Genomic DNA, 21,090 nt, shown 5'->3' on the forward strand with positions numbered 1-21,090 from the left:
AGGCGGGTCCCCGCCGCTGCCGCCGTGTCCGCGCCCACGGGCGCCGCGGGACAGGAGCCAGTCGCCGCCGCTGCACCCGGGTGAGTGGCTGCGCCCACGCGCGGGGTCCCGGGGCGGGGGGAGCAGCGGTGGGGTTTGGGCACCTATTGCCTGGCAAAGAAAGGGTTAAGGGTGTTGCTCGTCCCCGCGGGGGGGGGCTCGGTGCATCCCCCGTGGGGATCCCGGGAGGGAGCGGGGGTGCAGGGCTGCGCTGTCCCCTTGTGCGGGGCTCTGGGCGGTGGGGGACGCGCCACGGGGCGCAGAGAAAGCCCTCGCTGGCTTTTGGGAATGCTTGGGGTCCCGGTGGGATGGCAAATAGGATGGAGCTGTAAGGCGGTTTGCACCTGCCGGGTGTCGGGGCGCCCTGCCCGAGCCCCAAAAGGCACGCGGGGGGGAGGGAGGGGCTGGGGGGCCCGCGAGAGACACCCAGGAAAGTCACCGCAGAAAGAGAGCCGAAGGGGAGAGGGAAGGAACCTCTTTCCTTCCCAAGTTTTCCCGTGTTGGGTGCCTGTAGGAAGCACTGGGGACGCACCCGGGGGTGCCCCCGCTGCTGTCCCGCTGTCCCTCTGTCCCTCGGGGCGGCGGGAGCCCCGGAGCCGCTGGGGCGGCCGCATCCGGCTCAAGCTCAGCACCCCGGAGGTGCTGCCGAAGGGCAGAGCTGCCCGGTGCCGTGGGTGGGAAAAACCACCCTTCCCGTGGCGCCAGCGGCCGGGCAGCGGGCACCCAGCCCCGGAGCATTCCCGGGGAGATGTCCCAGGGCTGCGCGCTGCGGTGACTGGGAGACAAGTTGGCTGCTGAGCTCCAAGCCGGGTGGCACCGTTTGGTGGCAGAAGAACAGTGGTGTTTCAAGACTTTCCTTTCTTGATAACAAATTTTATTTCGTTTATTTATCAAATCGACCATCCCTGGACTGGTGGGGAGACACGAGACTCCTGCCGCGCTGGCCCCACCAGGCCGAAGCAGTAAGAAATCCAGGCAGGGGAGCAAAAATACTTCTCCCTGAGGTGTTGCAGGGTGGGCAGGGGGAGCAGGGGGACCCCCTGCCCGAGCAGCACAAGCCATCGGCACCCACAGCTCAGCCTGGCTGGATGCAGCCCCGGGGAGCCCGCAGGAGCTGTGCACCCTCGGCTCAGCGCTGCAAACACATGGCAAACCCAAGGGCTTAAAAAAAGCCCAAAACACCCCCGAAGGCAAATAAAAGCTTTTTGAGATACGGGCTGTTCAAACAGTCCGGGCTCCTGGATGCCGGTTGAAAGGCTGACTGAGAAATGGTGCGGGGGCAGGAGTGTGGATGTTTTGCAGGGATGGGGTTACCTGTTGGTTGTGAAACCTGCGGCGTTCCCACTGTCCGCAGATCTGCCGTGACCCTTGTGTGTCTGGACGTTCCTTTCAAAGAGAAGTTTTCTTCTCTGCTTTCAGTTGGGAATTTTCCTTTTCTTTCCGTTTCTGCCTCTCCTCTTTTTTTTTTTTTTTTTTTTCCTCTTTTATGAATGCTGTCTTTGATGGGAGGAATCCAGCTCAGGCAGCAGCTATTCCTGCACACAGGCAGGTATGCATTTGGCGGAGCAGCTTGGCATGGACTCATAAAACTTGAAAAGCAGCTTCTGTCCACTGGCCCGGAGCGGTTGGTGGCACGTGTGTCCCCCCCACGGTGCCCTCCAGCCAGTGTGGGGCAATTGGGTAAGGGGACCTCCACCCAGGGGTGCCACCCGCCTCTCGCCCTGCCAGGTCTGCTGCAGGTGTCTGTCCCGTGTGTCATGGGGTGGCTACATGTCCCCCGATGTGCGGTGCTGGGTTTGTAGCCCCCCCACCCCACCCCGCAGCACATGTTTGCAGCTGCAGCCCCTCCAGGGATTTTTTTGTTGTTGTTTTTTTTTTTTTTTTTAATTGAAACATTTTCTGGGATGATGCTTTGGGGATGGGGAAGTGAATCATGCTGACTGCGGCTGGCACGCAGGACAAAACCGAACCTGTGACACGGCTGGGTGCCAATACCACATTACTCATCCCACCAAGTAGCTCTGCTCCTGCATGGGTGTGGGGGTCACCCAGGGCCTTGCACAGGCAGCCAGCACCCCCCAGCCAGGGCAGGGAGGTGGCTGTGCCTCCCCCCCATGCTGCCATCACCCCCCCAAGGGCCTTGCTGGCAGGGTCCAGGGTTGGATTCCCCCCGGGGCCATGCAGGCTGCCCGTGGCCTGACCCTCCATTCCTCCCGCAGGTATCAGACCAGGGTTTGTTCTGCGCTGCCGGAGCTGTCCTCCCTGCCTGCCGGGTACGTGATTCAGGGACTCACCCCTTTCCAGCCCGTTGCCACTGTAAACTCTTAACTGGTCTCAAAAACCTCTGTTTTTCAGGTGGTATATGTTAAAAATTACTTAAGTGCGCTTTGTCTTTTTGTTTTAGGAAAAATGTCAGACGGTTTCTCTGTAAGTATGAATTTCTTTAAAAAACAAACCACCACGGGGGCTGCGACTGGTGCCTTGCCTTGAAGCGGGGACCTTTGGCAGGGCTGGGAACATGTGTTTGCAAACCTGCGTAACTCCTCAAATCCGCCCCAGTAACATCGGTGTTTACTGGTTTTCTGGAAGCCTCAGCCCAGGCGCTCAGCCACCCCTGCTGCTGGGGAGTAACTGAGCTCTTGCCCTCGCGCACACTGTAGGCTACAAAAGATGGATGTTGGAGGACTCAGCCTGACTCCAGCATTGCTGTCACCTAACCCTCCTCCTCTCCCCTCTGTCCCCAGTTAAACGACGCCTTGGCCACCAACAACAACCCGACCCCCTCTGCACCCCCACCCCAGGGCTGGCCCTCCTGGGGGAACCAGCCACCAGCTCCTGGGACATTCCCGGCATACCCCGGCCCTCCAGGGTCCTATCCTGGTGCACCAGCAGCATATCCCGGAGCACCAGGGGCATATCCCGGAGCACCAGGACAGGGACCATATCCCGGAGCACCTGGAGCATTCCCTGGAGCACCAGCAGGACCAGGGTCGTATCCTGCCCCAGGACAACCATCCAGTGGCCCTGGATTTGGGCCCCCTCCTCCGCAGGGGGGACCAGCTCCTCCAATGGTAACAGCTCTGTCATATTCTAAGGGTTTCTGTGTCTTCACTGCCCGATTGCGCTTGGCCATGGGAGGGATCTGGGGCTGACTGTCCCCTGGGGGGTGGCATGGGTGGTCACTGTGTCACAGGGCTGCCCCGGTGTGTTGTCACACCAAGCGCCAGCCTGTGCCTGAACATTTTGGCTTTCGATGTGCTTTTTAGCTAACACTGAATTCCTGTTGTCTCCCAGAAAGTCCCCTTCGACCTGCCCCTGCAGGCAGGACTCATGCCTCGGATGCTCATAACCATCATGGGAACAGTCAACCCCAACCCAAACAGGTACCGGGGCATCCAGCACCGAGGGCCAGGGGTGTCCTGGGGTGCCACTGGATGGAGCAGGGGTGCTGGAATTTGCTTTCCATTCCTGAATAACACCTGCCTGGTGTAAAATCAAATATTATACAATGTGTAAATGCCCTGTCAGTGCCCGACGGGCCCTGGGGTTCTGCCCACTTGCTGCCACTTTTGGCAAGCCCTGTAAGAGAGCCCAGGGCTTTTGTAGAAAAAGCAGCGCACCTGTTACTGTCTTTGCAGGTTTTCACTGGATTTCAAGAAGGGGAATGACATTGCCTTCCACTTCAATCCGCGCTTCAATGAAGACAACAAAAAAGTCATCGTCTGCAATTCGATGTTCCAGAATAACTGGGGAAAGGAGGAGAGGACAGCTCCCAGGTTTCCATTTGAAGCTGGAAAACCCTTCCAGGTAACAAAAAAACCCCCAGCTCAGTCTCAAGTGCACCTGCAACATGCAGTGGGTGGGTTCGGTCAGGGCTGTGTAACAAGACTCACTGCAAGGACCTCGATGCTCTTGCACAGGAATCAGCTCCTAGAGGTGCTCCTAGGGCTGGTGTGCTTCCCTGGCTGCCCCACACAGCCGGTCCTACAGCACATTCCCTGCACCTACCTGCTCCAGCAGGCCCAGGTGCCCAGGGTAGAACTTCTCCCCACTTCGGTTATTCCCATTTATTATTAAATCCTTCCAATTTACGCTGTCATTCTCAGCAGTTGTTGGGCAGGTTTCTAGAAGGTGTTTCCCCTGTTAACAGCCAAGCACTCTCCACAAACTTTTTATCCTGCAAAATGGTTGCGTAGGTGATGGGAACACAGCTCTCACTGTGTGAGCCATGGAGTACCAGTTCTTGAACCAATGTAGTCACAAGACAAACCATGGGCTAAAACACAGGGGAAGGCAACGGTCACTGGTGGTTTTGCAGCTGAGAGCTGCTGCACCAGCTTGTCCACATGCCCCTCGGCTGCACTCCGCTGGCAACAACCTTCAGCCAGCACCAGTCTGCAGCTTAAAATTTCTTCAAGAGCAAATGCAATGGTTATTTTTTGGCTGAGCTAAGGTTTTTATTTCAGCTCCAGATCCTCTGCGAGGTGGATCACTTCAAGGTAGCGGTTGACGGTGCCCACTTGCTGCAGTACAACTTCCGTGAGAAGCAGCTGAATGCAATCAACAAACTCTGCATCAACGGGGACATCACCCTCACCAGTGTCATGCCAACCATGATATAATTAGGGTGGTGGAATTTTAGTGCAAACTTAGTGGTCTTAATATGGCTGTAACAGAAGTGCCTTCTTACACGAATACTTCTAGGTAATAAAACATACTTTCACAAGCAGAACTTGTTTTCAATTAGATCTCAAAAAGACACAACTTCCTCCAGCAGGCTGAGTTCAAATGTGGAAGTATCTGGATTCTTGCTGTAGAGGCAGAAAATCTCTGACAAAGGATGACAACCAGGAGCTGTTCAGTTTGTACAGAGAGGAGTACTTAGGAAAGGAGCCTGTGGTGTACTGCCACTGGTCCTGAGAGCTAGGGCATCGATCTTTAACCCCATCTTCTCCAAATACCAGGCAGCAGTCAGTAACTTGGTATTTTTAGCTTCAGTTGCTCTGCCAGGTAGAACGGTTACTTCTTCACTAAAGGAATCAAAGTAGTGCAGTGAAGGATGGAAGTTGCACCCGCCGGGGGAGGAGGAGGTGCCTGATCAGGCTGTGATCACATTATGCAGAATTCACAGAAGTGTCACCTCACTGCAGTTGTCCTCTAGGAAACACTGGAGAACAGGGAAATATCAAGAGCCTCTGTGCCTGACCTGAAAGAGGTACTTTGGGAGGGAGTTCAGAGCTGGTGAAAGCAAAACTTCTCCCCAAGACCATGGCTAGGAAGAGCCGCCCCTCTCCTTCACTTCAAAAGGCCCATTCTGCCCCTGCGGTGCCCAAACCAGCATGTCTTGAGACACCTCCCTCCCCAGGGAGGGCCCGCTTGTACAAGCGTTACGGACTCCCCGGAACAGGTCACAAGCCTTGTTTCTCTCCCCTCATAACTTGCATGAGAAGAACAGTTTCCAGGGTGGGGAGGTTACTTGGCAAGTTCACCTCGTGAGTCAGGCTAGTTAAAAAAAAGTATGTTCCCTTTGCTGTGAGTCATGCTCCTGGTCTTGGTTTGCAAAACAAGAACAGCGCAATAGCCACTATTGAAGTTTTCAAGGATGTCTTTGACATGTCTCACACACTTTTGTAACAGTCACTTCATTTATACTGGGAAACGCCAAGATACAACAAGCACAGTGTTGAAATTTCAAGTAGATGCAGTGGCCCAGAGCAGCACTGCTAACATCGGCTTAAGCGTACACATTAGATAGCAGAAATCCCACATCACTGCTATTAATTACAGCGTTGATCCCCGAACAGAGCAAACAAGTTGTTCAGAGCTACCTACATGAAACTACCTGTATAACTAGAGTTTAGTAATGAAGATAGTTGATTCCAGCACAGTAACACCAAGTCACAATAGCTTCCTCTTATTTATTTCAGTGTAACCAGTACACAGCCTTCAGGTTAAAGCTTAAGGCAGATGAGCTCTCCCAGCTGCAGTGGCAATGCTTTCTGCTGAGGGGCTTGAATTACCTTTGCTTGCTTTAAAATAAAGACTTAACTAGCGGAAGAATGCATGTATTACACTAAAGTCACCACTGTAAGAGGAAGCGCAGTCAGGTATTCGTTAAAAATAGAGCAATGGGAGGTACTCTAATCATACTACTCAAATACACAGTATATGTAACTGGAATGCTCCTTATGTATAAGCATATTACAGTCCAGACAGAAGAATGTATAAGGAATAAGATACAACAACAGGCTGAGGTTAAAATGTCAAGTGTTCAGAGAAAGAAGGTGAGAGATTTTCACATGAAAAAGCAAAGAGAATAGGGTTTCACTTTAAGGTCCTTAAAATACTCAACAGATAATGGTGTCCTTAAAGGAAATAATAATAATTGATGCCTATTTTAATACATTGCCAGGAAAAGATATTATCCAACTTAAAAATCCTTGTTAAGAGATAGTTTCTATTTATTACAGAGCAAGTGGTTGTTAAACATCAGGAAGACTCCCACAGGAAAGAATTACATGCATGAAACCCTGCTGCAGCTGCTGCCGAGGCAGTTGTCAATGCACAGAATATTGGAGCCTAAGGGTGCAACCGTGGGAGCTCACAGCAGTGACCGAGCAGGAAGCCGTGTTTTGGGGAGGTAACAGGCTGAGCCCTACCCCAAAGGTGCCCTTGCATCAGAAACAGGGCACAGCTACAGCGAGTCTGGTATGCATCTTACCAGCAATAATATGAGGTAAGTAAGGTCAGGATAGAAAAGCTTAATAATTAATCATTTTACAGCTTGAAGTAGACAGGAAATACATGAAATTATACAAAAATAAAAATATTTCAGGTTATAGTCAGAATATGCAAACATTGGATACAGCAGGTATAACCACCAAACACCCCACTACTAACATACAGCCATACTTAAGACATTACAAAATATTTTAGTAAGTTCCACTACAAAATACTACAGGTATTAATTCACTCAGGACACAGTTCAAGGGTAGAAGACTGTATTTCCAGATATCCTCTGTGGGTTTTCTTGTTAATATAATTTTTTGTGAATATAATTTACACATTTTGAATTTCTAGTCACCTTTCATTTTCCCCCAGAGGGAGAAAGGGGAGAAAATACAATAAGGTCGCTGAATACTTCAGCTGCTGCAAACTGCTGGGCTTTGCTCCTGACTGGAGTGGAGAGAAGCTCAGCATCCAGCATTGGCTGTGGGAGAAATCAGTGTGAAGTAAGTGTTTGAGGAACAGTTATCTGCTCTGCAAAACAGCACTGCAACAACATGAAATAAGCTATAGCAAATTCCCCTTTCTCCAGGACATCTGTATAAACACCAGACCAACGGTAATTACTCTCAGGCAAACACTTATGTATGTTAGGTGCCTGCCTGCTTGAGGAGCCACTTAAACATTGCAGGACAAAAGCTAGCAGAAATTGCTTTTGACAAAGGAACAGAAGCATGCAATTCTCTCACCCCTCAGTGCTGTGGACACGTTGCAGCTTTAGAGTAAGCAAAGCATGGATCTGTCAGGCAGAGCTGAAACTTGCAGCAATTCAGTAGATATAAGTAGACTAAAAAGTGCTTGCTTACATATGATACTGTCCCAAAGCAAGAGCCACAGGTCAAAATCATGTGCCACTGTAAGTACCATAACTTCTCTAACAGAAAATTTGCAAGCTTATTTCCATACGTAAAATACAAAGTGAACGTGGTCCATTTTGAAGACACTCATTACTCAAATGAGTAATCCATATTTTAAAGAGGATTTTTCATTACACCAAAATTCTTTTAACAATTTAAAAGTTTATGCACACTTTGCTTTTCTCTGTTGAATCTTACTTCCAGGTCTAAAAGTTAAAGGCATTAAAAAAAACAATCAAAAAGATGGCACAGACCTGAAAAATTTCAAGGAGGAAGTGGAAGAAAAAGGCCGGGTCATTCATTATGTTAGTACATTTTAAAGGTCATTCACAAGAAATATAATTTAAAGGATCAATCTGATAAGATTTAGACTTCTGCTAAAAATATCTTCATTCATCCTACTTTCATCATGTGCATTAAGGAACAATAGTGTGATCCCAAGCAGGGAGACAGGCTGTATTGTGGCTTGTATTTAGAGTAAGTTACATGAATTGGCTTGATAACATCTTAAAAGTTTAATTTAGTTTATGCAGTAACTGATTCTGTAGGAAAGGTTAACAGTACTGTAATGTGTAGATTGTCAAATAAACCTGAAGGTCAACTTACCATATCAAAAGGATTTCTGCCAACAGATGTCAAATCACTACATGAAATGTCTGAAAAATAAGAATATTTGATTATTTTTTTAAGTTAGTCTGATGCTGCCGAAGTTGAAAAAACAGTATTGCTTTCTGCATTTACTGAAAAAAAAAAAACCCAAAAAAAACCCCACCAACCCCAAACCCAACTACTAAACTGTCTGTATTTACTTCTACTTCAAGCCTTTTATATTAGCTTTCTCCTTCACGTATCACAAGGAAACTATACAGAAAGACCTGAGGGGCACTGTTTGCTCACAAGCAATGTGTAAGTCACATGGGATAAAGGAGGTTTTGCCAACAGCACACATAAATTAACCAAGCTATGGTGACAGTGATTTCAGAGTAGTATTTAGACTACCACAAAACTCTGGAATAAACTTAAGGTCCCAGGCAATACCACAGAAACAATACTAAGCAGCTTAAGATGCTCACCTGTTTGATGTATTTTTTGTTCTCCAGACTGAGCGAAGTTAGTCTCTGTGACAATACCCTTCTCCGGACTGCACATGACAGTATCTTGCCCTTGCTGTTCTGCAGCAGATACCTCCATCTCTTCCATGCTATCCATTACTTGTAATTCATTGCTAGAACTTTCCACCACCTGAAAAACAGGAATTTGCAATGTTTCTAGCCCTCTGAGAGGGCTAAGTTGACTGAAATAGCTGTATTTGCTTCTCAGAGAGCCAAAAGAAAAGCATCAGTGAAACCAGGCAGACATGAAGCAGTGCCCATGACACTAGGAAGCTTTCTTATTTTCCTTTTGTGTGCAATAAAAGGAAGTTTGACAGCTTTTGATGTAGAAAGCACAAAGATTAAAAGGTAGCCAGGATATTCAATGGATGTGAGTTTACAGAAACCAGCATGTCTCTTATGTCAAACCAAGTCCATACATCTAATCCACAGGTTTTATGAACAATTCAGGAGAGAGAGGGTTTTGACTCCAGACACTGTACAAAGCACAGGCAGGATAAAACTCGCAGCTTAAGGCTGTGATCCGTTGCACGTGAACTATTTCCCAAACACCCTTTCAAGCTTGATAATCGCTTCGAGAGTATAAAGGGAGTTCTTCCACATGAAAGAAGATTTTGAACTTCCAAGTGCCAAAAACATTCTGAGGATGTTCTCTGATGAGACTACCTCAAGAAAAACCTGTCAGCAATACTGAAAGTTAAAGATTACCAGTTTTCCCCAGTGACGTCCCCAACAAATGATTTCTCATTTGACAGGGAAAGCATGAAGTAAAAGGTGTAAGAGCAAATTAGTAACCAAGATAGTTTTATTTTAAATATATATATAATATATACAGGGCAGGGAGGGAGGGAGGAAGGGGGAAGTGCCTGCAGTAGTCATACACAGATCCAAGCAGTTACAAATAAAATTAAGATACTCCATTCCAATGAAAGCTACTAAAGGATGATTGCAGCTAAATACTGCCTTTCACAGAGTAGCACAGTATATGTAAACTACGGAGGCTGTATTCCTGTTTTTTAAGGCTGCTCAAACATAGGCATGACACCAAGTCCTCAGACATTTCAGGGCACGGATTTCTGAACGCTGATACTTGTCTTAGTAACACTGCTCTGCTATACCTTTAAAGAGTGTAACAACCCAGTGCTCTGCTCTGACAACATGAGGACTGAGAGCGCCAAGTACTACTGTTGCCTTTAGTCACGGTCCCCAAATGCAAAAGCATCTTAAAAAAAAAATCACACCAGAAAGCAGGTAGTGGACTTCAAGGAACATGACTTGCCCAAGCAACAAGTGTCCTCATCGAACAGCCCCAGGACCTCCAAAAGACAGCTCCCAATGAGCTAGACAAGGTCCCCAAACTGCAGCAGTTCATATCTATGTCCGTAACGAGAAGGAAAAAGCACCAGCCTCAGGAATACAGAAGATCTCTAAATGAGGATTTGATCAGAAACGTCTGGGGCTAGTAAAAAGAACATTTTATTTTGCGAGTAGTAAAACATTTAAGGCACATACATGAACTATGCATGACTCACCTTAGTCCCCTCTGCCGTGCCAGCAACAAGACAGTGTTGTTCTGCAACTATGGGAATGCTGAAAGAGAATGCAAAAGGTTTTCATTCTTCTCAATAATCTTCATCAATTACCTTCAATCATCTTTTGATTTACCCAACTAATCTTCCCATTTGTTCTGCAATTACGCTTGCTTGTTTGGCACTGGTCAGCTATATAAAACTTTCTGGCCAAAAAATAAACTTTTACCCCAGCAGCAAAATTACATTTGGGCAAAAGTCTTAGTATTTGCTTGAGGGAAGGAAAAGACACAAGGACGTTGCAATCTTTATCACTGCCAAATTGGAAGATAACATTTAATGGGTATTAATAATTCTTCCAGTTAAAACTGTAAAATTATTTGTACAAAGTTAATTAAAAGCTGCCTTAACACGTCTACCTTTGTTCAAGAACACCAGGGAGCTTTTCCAGTGTGGGAGTTTTTCCACTGGGAAACTGGTGCATTATCGAATTTTGTGCTGGATGGAAGCCTTTGAGCACTGGTGGTGTTTGTTTTGCAGTTGTATTCTCAGGGTTATGAAGAATAGAAGGAATGCTCTGAAGCAAAGCTCTACTGGATGATCGTGGAGTTGCTAGTTTTTCAGAAGTCCGCTGGGAAGATCTGCGAGGTGTCTTTGAAAGCAAGCCTGAAAAAAAACATTGAATGTTTCATTACTACAGCAGTTTCCAGAAGATTAAATGTTTGTTACGATTCTAGCTAGGAACACTATACTGTTCTGCTTGCTGAATTGTCTTATACAGATATTATATTGGACTCTTATATACACTGCAAGGAAAAATTGAAAAAAGGTGACAAGAGTAGGTCATTAAGTTACAAAACTACCTAACTCCAGCCAAGCAAATCAGTAATGACTCTCCCTTCAGAAAGAATCTGAAATAAGATTTGCTGTTCTTATTAAGTCCACCTAGTGAAAGCTATCATTAATTTCCATCTTTCACATCAGATAATTTTAATGGAATTAAAGACAGTGATTCAGAATTGATTCTTTTAACTGATTCTCTGCTAGAGCTTGCTTAAACTGAGTGTTGCTCAAAGCTTCTCAGAAGGTCTCCTCTACTAAACAGGAGGCATATAAAGTAACTGCTTATCTTGTGATAAGAAAAGATCTACACACACAAAAAAAGGGGAAATTCAAAGTCAGCTTATGAATTAGAAATGGGAGAAAAGCAGAACAGCTCCCAGAGAGTCAAGGATCGCTAGAAGTACTGGCTTCACAGACTGCAGTAAGATAAGATACTGAAAATGAAGTTGTTTTGAGCACCTGCTAAAACACCCACAAAGTATTAAGCAGCTTTTATAGCGGACTGGAATTACGTTATAATCTTGTTAACCATAAATACAGGTTACGGGTATACTTTAATTGCAGCTTTGAAGACAGTACTGCAAGAGATTTAGCTCAAAAAAAGTCCCAGTTCTTGTCTTACAAATATTAGCCTGCACTGACTTCGCTGACGGACCTGTTCAAAGCCTAGCCTGAGAACACTCAGATTAAAACTTCGTTATTTAACATATGCTGAAAAAACATGAACCAGCCGCTTTTACCTCTCTAAGCAGAGATTTAAAGTTGCCATAATCATTCCAGTCAGTATATTCATGTAGAACAGCACGCTTTGGATCCTTGATGTAATTAACCACTAGTTGAAATACTGTGTCCAGTACTGGAGCTGAATCCAGCACCAACAGCATAATCCCTCTCCCCAGGGAGACTGGTTAAACTCTCTTCAGTACTTTCAGGCCATGAAAATCATGATTAAGCTTCACTCACCTGGTAAGGTTTTTACAGGGCTTTCAATTCTGAAAAATCCCGCGTCAAAAACCACTTTTTCTGCTTCTGGTAGCTTCTCCTGATGCATACAATCAGCAGTTCCATCAAGTTTCATTTTATTCCTCATAGCTGCTTTTATAGCAGCAAGCCGGTTTTGGGCAGCCGTTCTTCCAGCTGCTCCCAGCTTTGGTTTAGACACTCCATTTGGAATCGTTTTTTTCTGAAATTGTAAGAAAGTCTAGGTTACATCTGGAAGCTTCGGATAGAAGCAGTTACTCAACTGCACAGCTGCTGGCCATGCATAAAGACAGCAACAGGCAACAAACATGCTGGAAACAAGGTCCCTGTTCATCTCCAGAATCTCTTGGTCTGTCATTCAGCTTTTTAGATTAGTTTGTGATGTCAATATTAAGGATTTTTCATGTTGATGCTGCAGTGCAGAAATACTCCGTACAACTTTTTCCTAACAAATCCAATTAATGTTTCTGAAAACAGTGGGATACAGGGACTCCTAGTGGCAGGGAGATAAAGTAACTGCAGGACAGATACCAGTCAGCCAGTGAAGACTCTCCTGGCATTCCATTTTTCAAAGGAAGTTGTGTCTTGTACCATCTTTAGGGTTCTGACATTTACGGGCAGCTCATGCACACTACAGTCCCTCCAGTTTCCTGTGCTTGGAGTTTCTTATCAACCTTCATATCATGTTAATGATTAGTTAAGTAGTCTCAAGGAACTGGATAGAGTTTTGGCAATGTGAATATGACTTGATATTTAGTCATCGGAAGCAATTACGTATTCCAAACAAAAAAGTAGGTAAAATAGCTTACACTAAAGCTTATTTTGCAATATGCAATAACCTATTTTGGATAGTGTCTGACCCATCTGTGCTTACAGAACTAGTAGTTTAACACTACCCGTGGTGCTGTCTTAGTGGGACACCATTATAATTTAGCACTCCCTGCTCAGAACTGGCCATCACTGCCAAATTCCTGTGCGGTTTCCTTTTCAGTTAAGTCAGTGGCCCAGATACAGTGTTCTACATCTGAAGGGTAAATCTCTATTCTAAATGTAGCAGATGTGTCTTACTAGCAGAGAGCCCAATGACTCCAAAAGAGGCATCATTAATTCTTAGCTATAATCTTCCCAGCCAGAAGAGGCAACTAGCATTACAAACACCAACTAATACAAGTGCACTTGGGAGATGGACGGGAGAAGGGTGCATCTTGAGAGTAATTTCACTAATTCCAGCCCAACTCATTCTATGATTCTATGAATTTTTAAACATCTAAAGACAACAGATGAGTAGGGCTTTAGAAGAATTTCCATTTAAGATGACTATTCATTACAGCAATAGCAGCTTATTAGTTATTTTAGGTAACTCACACTGTTGCACCTTGATGCCTTAGGAGGCACACTTTAGGGGCTATTCATACCTTGACAATTGCTTTGATTGGGACTTCAAGTGGCTGCCACCCATTGTCTTGAAGCTTCTTCAGATTATCAAACTTTTTATTCACATCTTTGATCTATTGGAAAATCCAGGTTTAATTTTCAAGACACACATTTTCAGATTCACAATAGAACACCGTTAGTATTATATGTTCTAATACAGGTGACAGTGACATGAAGGTTACAAAAACACACACAAGCTTCAGATTAAATGACAAGACAGGTCTCATGTATGTAGTTTTGAGGTTAGGAGGGGCAGTATAGAATGGTTCAGTAAGATCTGAGAAGTAAAATGAAGGAGCTGGTTTAAAACCTGTTCTGGTACTGAACTTAGGCACTTTGACAATGGTCGCGCTTAAGGAATGCAAAAGAACACATTGTGTAATAGTCTTTATCCAAACAAGTACAGAGTCTTCCATTATGCAGGAAACAGCCATGCAAGCTTGTTTGCTCTCTCGAACTACTGGTCTGAACAGCTTCCTGATGTAATCTGTGCTTGTTCGGGACAAGCTAGCTCTGCAGCATTACCTCCTCCCTGATACTCAATGCAACAGCCCTGTTCTCCGACTTTGTAATGGAGACACTTGCCTCATTTGCAGGTAAGGCCATACAAGGCTTATTTACGTACAGCAGAGCAGTCACTGAAGTGACAAGTCCTTTACATCCTTACTGTAACTCAGAAGACACAAACAGAAAACAGATGCAAAAAAGGAACAGAGTCTGCAATTCTGTTACTCAAAGTTTATCTGAGAGAAAAGGTAAGGGAGGCTCAGGAGAAGCTTAAGCTGCTCCTAGACACACAGTAAGCATAGCAAAACTCTGACTGCCAAGTTACTGGTTCTAACAAAGCTCCCCTCAAGTATCTCTGAAGAAGACCGAACCCTCACACTTTCTGGGGAAAATTCAAGACCTATGACTACGACCTTAAGAATAAACCCATCTTCACATTTAATTTAACTAGTTACAAGTTCCTTTGTTGAATGCTGATTTACAAATACCGTCAGGAGCCCTTTTGATAATTTAGAATATTCTATATTGTTCTGAAACCAATGGAAGCATCAACAGAGAGAGATGACTGGTTTCTACCACTTAAGTTCAGCCCTAAAGAAGGTTATTGTAGTTTCTGCATTATTCTCTTATTGAAGCATGGAACTCCCACTTTTCAGGTTAGCTCCAGGAATTTTCCAAACGTTCCCAGCTTTTGGTCCAGGTAGACATTGTGACTGTATCCTCACCCCAAACCAGAGTAAGACTTGACTACATGCCTTCATTCCAGAGCAAAACAACATACACAGGCACAAGAAGACATGACAGATTAATTGCTCCATGAATTATAGAACATAGTATACCAACAGGTACTATTCACTATCAGAACGTGTTAAACATGGACCTGCATTTTTTACAAAAGAAAAATCAGAGCCTGAATAATCAAAAACCCTCACCCAAAATAGCTTCAATCCATTGTTTACAATTAACCCCATCAACTTCATTCTAGTGGGTTAGCAAGCAAGGACATACCTGAAAATCAACCATATCCCAAAATCCATCTAAGTCTGTACACGATGTTTCTTTTTCACCTCGTTTAAATTCACAGTTATCCACCAGTCCTTCAAACTGTTTAAACCTCTCTGCTATGAGCAGTCTTGTCTGACCAACGGTGGTGCGAATAAGGTCTTTAGCTGATAGCAACAAGAAAATAATAAAGAAAGTACATCTTTGAATAATCCATCATTTTACAATTGATTTAAATAAGTATCTGAAGAGTCTGGAATTTGTTTATTAATTAACTATGCTCATCTATTGTAGAGTTGCAGCAGTCCTATTCATTGAACTGCTCTAAACTTACTTTCCAAAAAAAACAAACAAACTACTATCTCCAAGTTTTATCAGTGCTCCAAGATAAGCATTGATAAGTCATCTTCACTTTCCCAGATAAGGACACTTACTCTACATTAAAACCTAATTTTATTTTAAAAAGTCAGCTTGGTTCAAGTTCATACATTGAAATACACTTGAAATTGACAAGAAAAAAAATATTTTGACATGTACTTTGTTCACTTTAGTGTCAACGACTATCATGTCAAGAACTGCACAAGCTTTAGTATTAGGAGATAAAGCATGCCTTTTTGCCTTGAAGTAGATAGAACTCTAAACTTTATCTAATATGACTTTTACTAAGTGCTGTAAACTATTTGCTATTTTACAAATATATTCAGATATAGGTGCTTCCCTCTGTCCCTGTCAGTCATAACACACCTTCTAGTGCCCTATTATAGTTGAGTCTTACCATCCTCTGGAACATCCAGCTCAAGTTTTCCATCCCACTGGAGGCACTGAGACATCAGCTTCTCTGTCTCAGACCGAAGAATGGTTCTAAAAATAGAGAGACAGCAAAAAAAAAAAAAAAAGGTTTTGGAGAATTTTTAAACTTCCATCACTACTTGTGACCATTAATGGTTACTATCCTTTTTGCTTTACACTGTCTTTGAGCAGAAGCCATTGGATTGTTTCAGTCTGCTGACTCGCTGAGATGCTATTTTTCTTTCCTACTCCCTTCAAGCTTGTGCTCCTTAAGACAAGGCGTTAGTATCCAGAATTTTATATTCTCTACTTGCACTAACCATACAGAAGGGACAAAAATGGGCCTACTCAGGTCACTTCCCACAATCACCGAATACCACAAGCTGATCTTTACAAGATGTCTCATTAGTCATGTTAAGGACCTCCAAACAGACAACAGGGAAGTGAAACACACGAACACAAACCTGAAATAGGGCACGTCGTGCTCTTGCTCTCTTACATCATCTGACTCTGTTTCAAGTGCTGTTATATCTGTAGAGACAGGAATTGTTTCGTTTGCTCTCTGAACAGAAGTTTTCTCATCTGATTCACTTGCTGAAAAATATGAAAGGCATTTGTTCAGAATCTGGTGAAAACTAAAAACATTAGAACAATAAACTAAATGTAAAGCTCCCACCTTTTTCTCCTCTCAAACTTGTAGTGGTTTGCTGTTCTTGAACATCTTTACCAGCAGGTGAAACTTGACTTTTTAAATTAGGCTCTTGTGCCTTAGTGTCACTGGATTTTTCAATTTTATTACTAGAAACAATCAAAAAGTACCTTTAGAGTTAAGACACATTGAGAAACCGACATTAAATACAGCAGAATACAAATACACAAAAAGCATGATTTAGAAGGCAATCCTACACACAACACTAGAGAACTTAAGCAAATCCTATTAAAACGAGTAGATCTCTGCAGACATACACATGGTGCAGTCCCCAATATATGGAGCTGCTCTACTTCTAAAGCATAGACAGAATTACGGATTATATTGCTTTCTTTGCTGTTGTATTAAGTCCACATTTAAGCAATGATAGCAACCATGATGATCAGGTGTTTCAACATCACAGGTTGTTACACAGGGCATCTATAGAAAGATTGTCTTCTGTATCATCACAGAGAGATTCACTTGCATTTCAGGCCATTAAAAGAAAGAATCTTACACTGGAGAATTTGAAAAATCCCAGGAGGCATCAGGTGTCAAAAATGCATTCGCCCTAGAAGGAGTCATGGGTGTAACTTTGTAGGCTGCTAATCCACTTAATGGCTGAAACACAAAGTTTTGAGGTGCAAAAGAGCGTGTTCTGGGTCTCCCTGGAGAAAAATTTGGTTTGTTTTCTGCTGCGGTTTGCTCCTGTTGAGGTTCTACTGACACTGAACCTTTCAATGCTGGATCCAGTTGAGCATTTTTATCCACTTCTTGTTTAGAAGGAATTATCTGTAACAGCACAAATAGACAAAGCAAACACTACATTATCAAATCAACAAAGTGCTTACTATAGGCATGGGCTGAATTATAACATGGCTGTCTGAAACCCCTCAGGAAGGGAATAGTTTCAGATAAGTCACTTTCTAAATAGCGTACGTGTACAGAAGTCATTATTTACCAATAAGCCCAACTGGTTTTGACACCTACAAATCGTTCTAGCAACTGGGGTAGCACTTCACTACGAGGAATGCAACAGTCCACTGAAGGGGCTAAAGGAGCAGAACACCTCACCTACCAAAACAATAATTAAAATTAGTAAATGCTTGCTCCCACTACTAGAAAATAAATGCTTTAAGGTGATAAGCTCCTCAAGAGCAGAATTACTGGCTCCAAATCCACCTAGGTCTGTTGAATAATCACAGTTTATACACACTCTAATCCAAAGAAAAGCTAAAATAAGCTGATAGCAGAGGAATGCAGCCCAAGACAAGTGCAGTTAGGACCACAATGTCATTAAAAGAAGAGGGAAAGTTAATCAGTAAGTTGAATCCACATTCCTATGAGATGAGCGACCAGATAGTCATACAGAACACATTTCTGAGATATCTAGATTGAGATATTGTTAGCTCAAGCCAGCCAAAAGAGCTTAGATTGTTTTTCAAGAAACATGCATCTTCAATCCACTGAAAGTCTTGTTATACTTCAGATACCCCTGCTTGGAATGTAAGCCTTGAATTCAGCCTTCCACTCACTTCTAACTAGATGATTGAGGTTACAGTAAGAGTTTAACAACTGGCAGCACAAAAGCAACTCCTGCCTGTGAAGAGGTTCTTATCTAAGCAAAGATATAAGTGCCTCTTACCTCCTGTCAGTGTTTGTGTGTGACTGTACCACTTTCAATACTAGAGCACAGCTGCAGTTATGGAAACAGGAGTGGAGATGGAAGGCACAAAGGAGACACGAGATGAGAGGGAATAGCAGAGTGCAAAGGAGAAAAATCATTGATAGTTTTTGCACAGGACTGTCAGCGCATGAATACGTACACATATTGTTTGGGAACCTGTGTTGGAGGGCTACAATGAACCCACATACTGCCATGTCTAGGTAGAGGCAGAAAAGTCTTTTTATAGCAGTGACATTAAGAACCACAACAACTGCCTTTAATTATGCTAAATCATGTCTACCATGCAGAGGGTAACATTTCCAGCTTCGTTTTTCAGTGGTTCAAAACCTAAAAATGCATTTATTTCTTCACTTCTAGAGTCTCATATCATTACCCGAGCAGGAAAAGGATACATTCAGAATATGTTTCGAAAAGGAATGAACTGCACAAAATTTACAAATGCCAGCTAAAACTAGCAAAGCAAGCTTATTTTTTTTTATTAGTTAAGACATCAGACGTGAGATATGTCACGTAAGAACTTCTTATCTAATGTAAACCATTGTCCAGATCTTGATTTGTAATCAAGTCATCCATAGAAGCACCAACTCCAATCTTAATTTTTAAAATATAGCAATATAAACACATACAGCTTCTTTCCAAAATCTAGGCTCTGAGTGAACTTCTTACTACTACTGTGCTTGAACACAAGTATATTTGAGCTACACTTACACTGTTATTAGCTCTTAAGTCAGTTTTACTGCTTTTCCATTTCAAATATTAAATAGCCTACCTCTGTGATGTCAGGTTTGACTGCTTTCCTCTGCTTCCCTGCATTTGCTGTCTTTCTCTGTGACTGGTTACCTAAAATGAGAGAAACTCCAGAAGGTCAAAAAGGCATCTAATTAAGAATAATCTTTCACCAAAAGACTCCCATAAAAGTCCAGCGCTTAAGACAAGGAGGGACTGTTTTGTTTGAGCGGGAGGCGGCTAGAGGGCAGACACCTAATTGCAGAAGTTCGTTCAAAAGAAAACCTAGCCTAGGATTTCACTGCCTATCAAGAGATGCATGTTACCTAGAAAGGAAAACTGATTAAGTCACTAGCTTTTAATGTCATATACTAAAAATAAAAGTCACCTTACTTCCCTAAAGGCTGAAGAGGGACTATCAAGCTAATTTGAGTTCAGATTTTTTATTTCTATATGGCATAAGATTTCTGTTGGTGAACTGAAACCGATACTATTAAAGCTGTGCTTTCAGCCTAGGGGTTATGCTTCTGTCATACGTAGCACAAGGGACACTGCAAAATAATCTGGAGAATATCTTGAGAACAAGAATACGTACTAAAATTTTCCCCTACAGTAACCATCATGTTCCCCTAATCTAGTAAACAGGCAAACATGGATGAAAAGAAATTCCTGATCTGAAGAATAGAGGCTCTCATCTCTTCCAAAGATATCTGTTCCTGATCATAGACTTAATAATCATATGCCCTTGGACAGCAATACACCAAACTGGCAAATCTTTACCAGTTCTGGTTTTGTTCTTTCAGTTTATAATTACCATACAGGCATTGATGCTCCACACTGATGGGCTTCATGGGAAATGTCTTGATTTAAATATTGCAATAGAGCTTAAGTGATACAGTATCTAGTCCTTTTCTTACATGACAAATTAGCATGATTTACATAGAGTCTGTATTCAAAGCAGACAGCTACACAGCAGAACGTAGCATACTAAGACAGTTCAGAACAAGCCAATAGTAACTCTGCAGCACAACTGAGGGCCTGAGATATGAACAAGACCCTAAAGACAACAGCGCTGTCTTAGTGTATCATTTGACAATGAGCCTAACAGCAGCATATAAACATACATACGTTGTTTCCAGTGCTCGCTTATCCAGTACTAGACTGTTATCTATAGCACACTATTCCAAACAAATCTCAGGCTTGAGCTACACAAGCAGGACCATACTCACTGCCTCACTTACCAGAAGTAGCAGCAGTAGCTGTTATTTTTGTTGTTTTCAGCGTCTGCCTAGCTGCAGAGGCAGCTGCTCTGGTGATTCTTACATTTGAGGCTGTCTGGACTGCAGTCTGCAACACTGTAAGAAACATTAATTCCAGAGTTTTCAAGCTTAATAAGGAAATGCACTCAAGTAACATAACTGAAAGTTTCATTTTGTTGAAGTCAAATATGCACCAGCAATTATAAATTGCATTATTTTGCCAGAATCAACAGGGTTTGGGTTTTTTTGTCAGTTCAGTGCAAGCAGTGCTAAATATGGACAGCACAGCTCAGCTTTGGCATCAAGGCCATGCTCTGAAAGATCTTGATTGAAAAATATTTTAGCTGTACCATAGTACCCCCAGGACCATCAAGGTACCAGTGTGCTAGATGACACGTACAAAGCTTAAGGCACCCTTCTCAATGTTCCCTGCAATCAGCGTCAGCACCATCCCCATTTTATAGATTAAGTTCTCCAGAGTAATAACTTGCCATGGTTATTTGCACAGCTGAAAGCTTAAGCAAACCATCAGAGTAATGAAGTGATGCCCTGGTCATTACACAAAAGTATTCTAAGGTCTCAATTTAATGTAATCTAACAAAGTATTCTTAAGACAAATTACGCCTGAAATATTTTATAAAATATGACAAGTTCATGCACTGTATTACCCATCTTAATAATTTTTATCTTTGTATTTTAGTACTGTTTGTAATATCCTCCAAGAATGATAGCATTCTCCCGCACAGAAACATTTAACAGCAGCTCTCTATTTCGTACCCTCCCTTTTTACATCTGCCTGAAATCCAGTAGCCCCACTTGGTGACTCTTCATGCTATTTGCGTTTTTAATGT

At 43.4% G+C, this 21,090-nt stretch overlaps 2 protein-coding genes across 3 annotated transcripts in view; one reads left to right on the forward strand and one right to left on the reverse strand.

The window, feature by feature from the left end:
• On the forward strand, positions 1 to 4,763 carry LGALS3 (galectin 3). Its single transcript, XM_055813675.1, has 7 exons — positions 1 to 80; positions 2,259 to 2,312; positions 2,444 to 2,466; positions 2,784 to 3,110; positions 3,334 to 3,422; positions 3,678 to 3,846; positions 4,506 to 4,763. Exons 3-7 carry the CDS (start codon positions 2,449 to 2,451, stop codon positions 4,659 to 4,661), a joined length of 759 nt encoding a protein of 252 aa, XP_055669650.1. The 5' UTR covers positions 1 to 80; positions 2,259 to 2,312; positions 2,444 to 2,448; the 3' UTR covers positions 4,662 to 4,763.
• The window catches only part of DLGAP5 (DLG associated protein 5), a 24,100-nt gene continuing 7,651 nt past the window's right edge, over positions 4,642 to 21,090 (reverse strand). The window contains exons 6-19 of one of the 2 annotated variants that reach the window (XM_055813666.1): positions 20,222 to 20,335; positions 19,024 to 19,094; positions 17,085 to 17,359; positions 16,556 to 16,677; positions 16,344 to 16,473; positions 15,866 to 15,951; positions 15,097 to 15,257; positions 13,563 to 13,655; positions 12,130 to 12,349; positions 10,743 to 10,989; positions 10,327 to 10,384; positions 8,756 to 8,924; positions 8,289 to 8,338; positions 4,642 to 5,042 (exon numbers count right to left, since the gene is read on the reverse strand). In XM_055813666.1, coding sequence (XP_055669641.1) covers positions 5,034 to 5,042; positions 8,289 to 8,338; positions 8,756 to 8,924; positions 10,327 to 10,384; positions 10,743 to 10,989; positions 12,130 to 12,349; positions 13,563 to 13,655; positions 15,097 to 15,257; positions 15,866 to 15,951; positions 16,344 to 16,473; positions 16,556 to 16,677; positions 17,085 to 17,359; positions 19,024 to 19,094; positions 20,222 to 20,335 — 1,805 coding nt within the window. In that variant the 3' untranslated portion in view covers positions 4,642 to 5,033. Of the gene's footprint in view, positions 5,043 to 7,023; positions 7,250 to 8,288; positions 8,339 to 8,755; positions 8,925 to 10,326; positions 10,385 to 10,742; positions 10,990 to 12,129; positions 12,350 to 13,562; positions 13,656 to 15,096; positions 15,258 to 15,865; positions 15,952 to 16,343; positions 16,474 to 16,555; positions 16,678 to 17,084; positions 17,360 to 19,023; positions 19,095 to 20,221; positions 20,336 to 21,090 lie in introns of those variants that run through there. The other variant, XM_005243038.4, reaches the window with a different exon arrangement.

This window comes from Falco peregrinus, chromosome 1 (assembly GCF_023634155.1).
Source record: "Falco peregrinus isolate bFalPer1 chromosome 1, bFalPer1.pri, whole genome shotgun sequence".
NCBI lineage: Eukaryota > Metazoa > Chordata > Aves > Falconiformes > Falconidae > Falco > Falco peregrinus.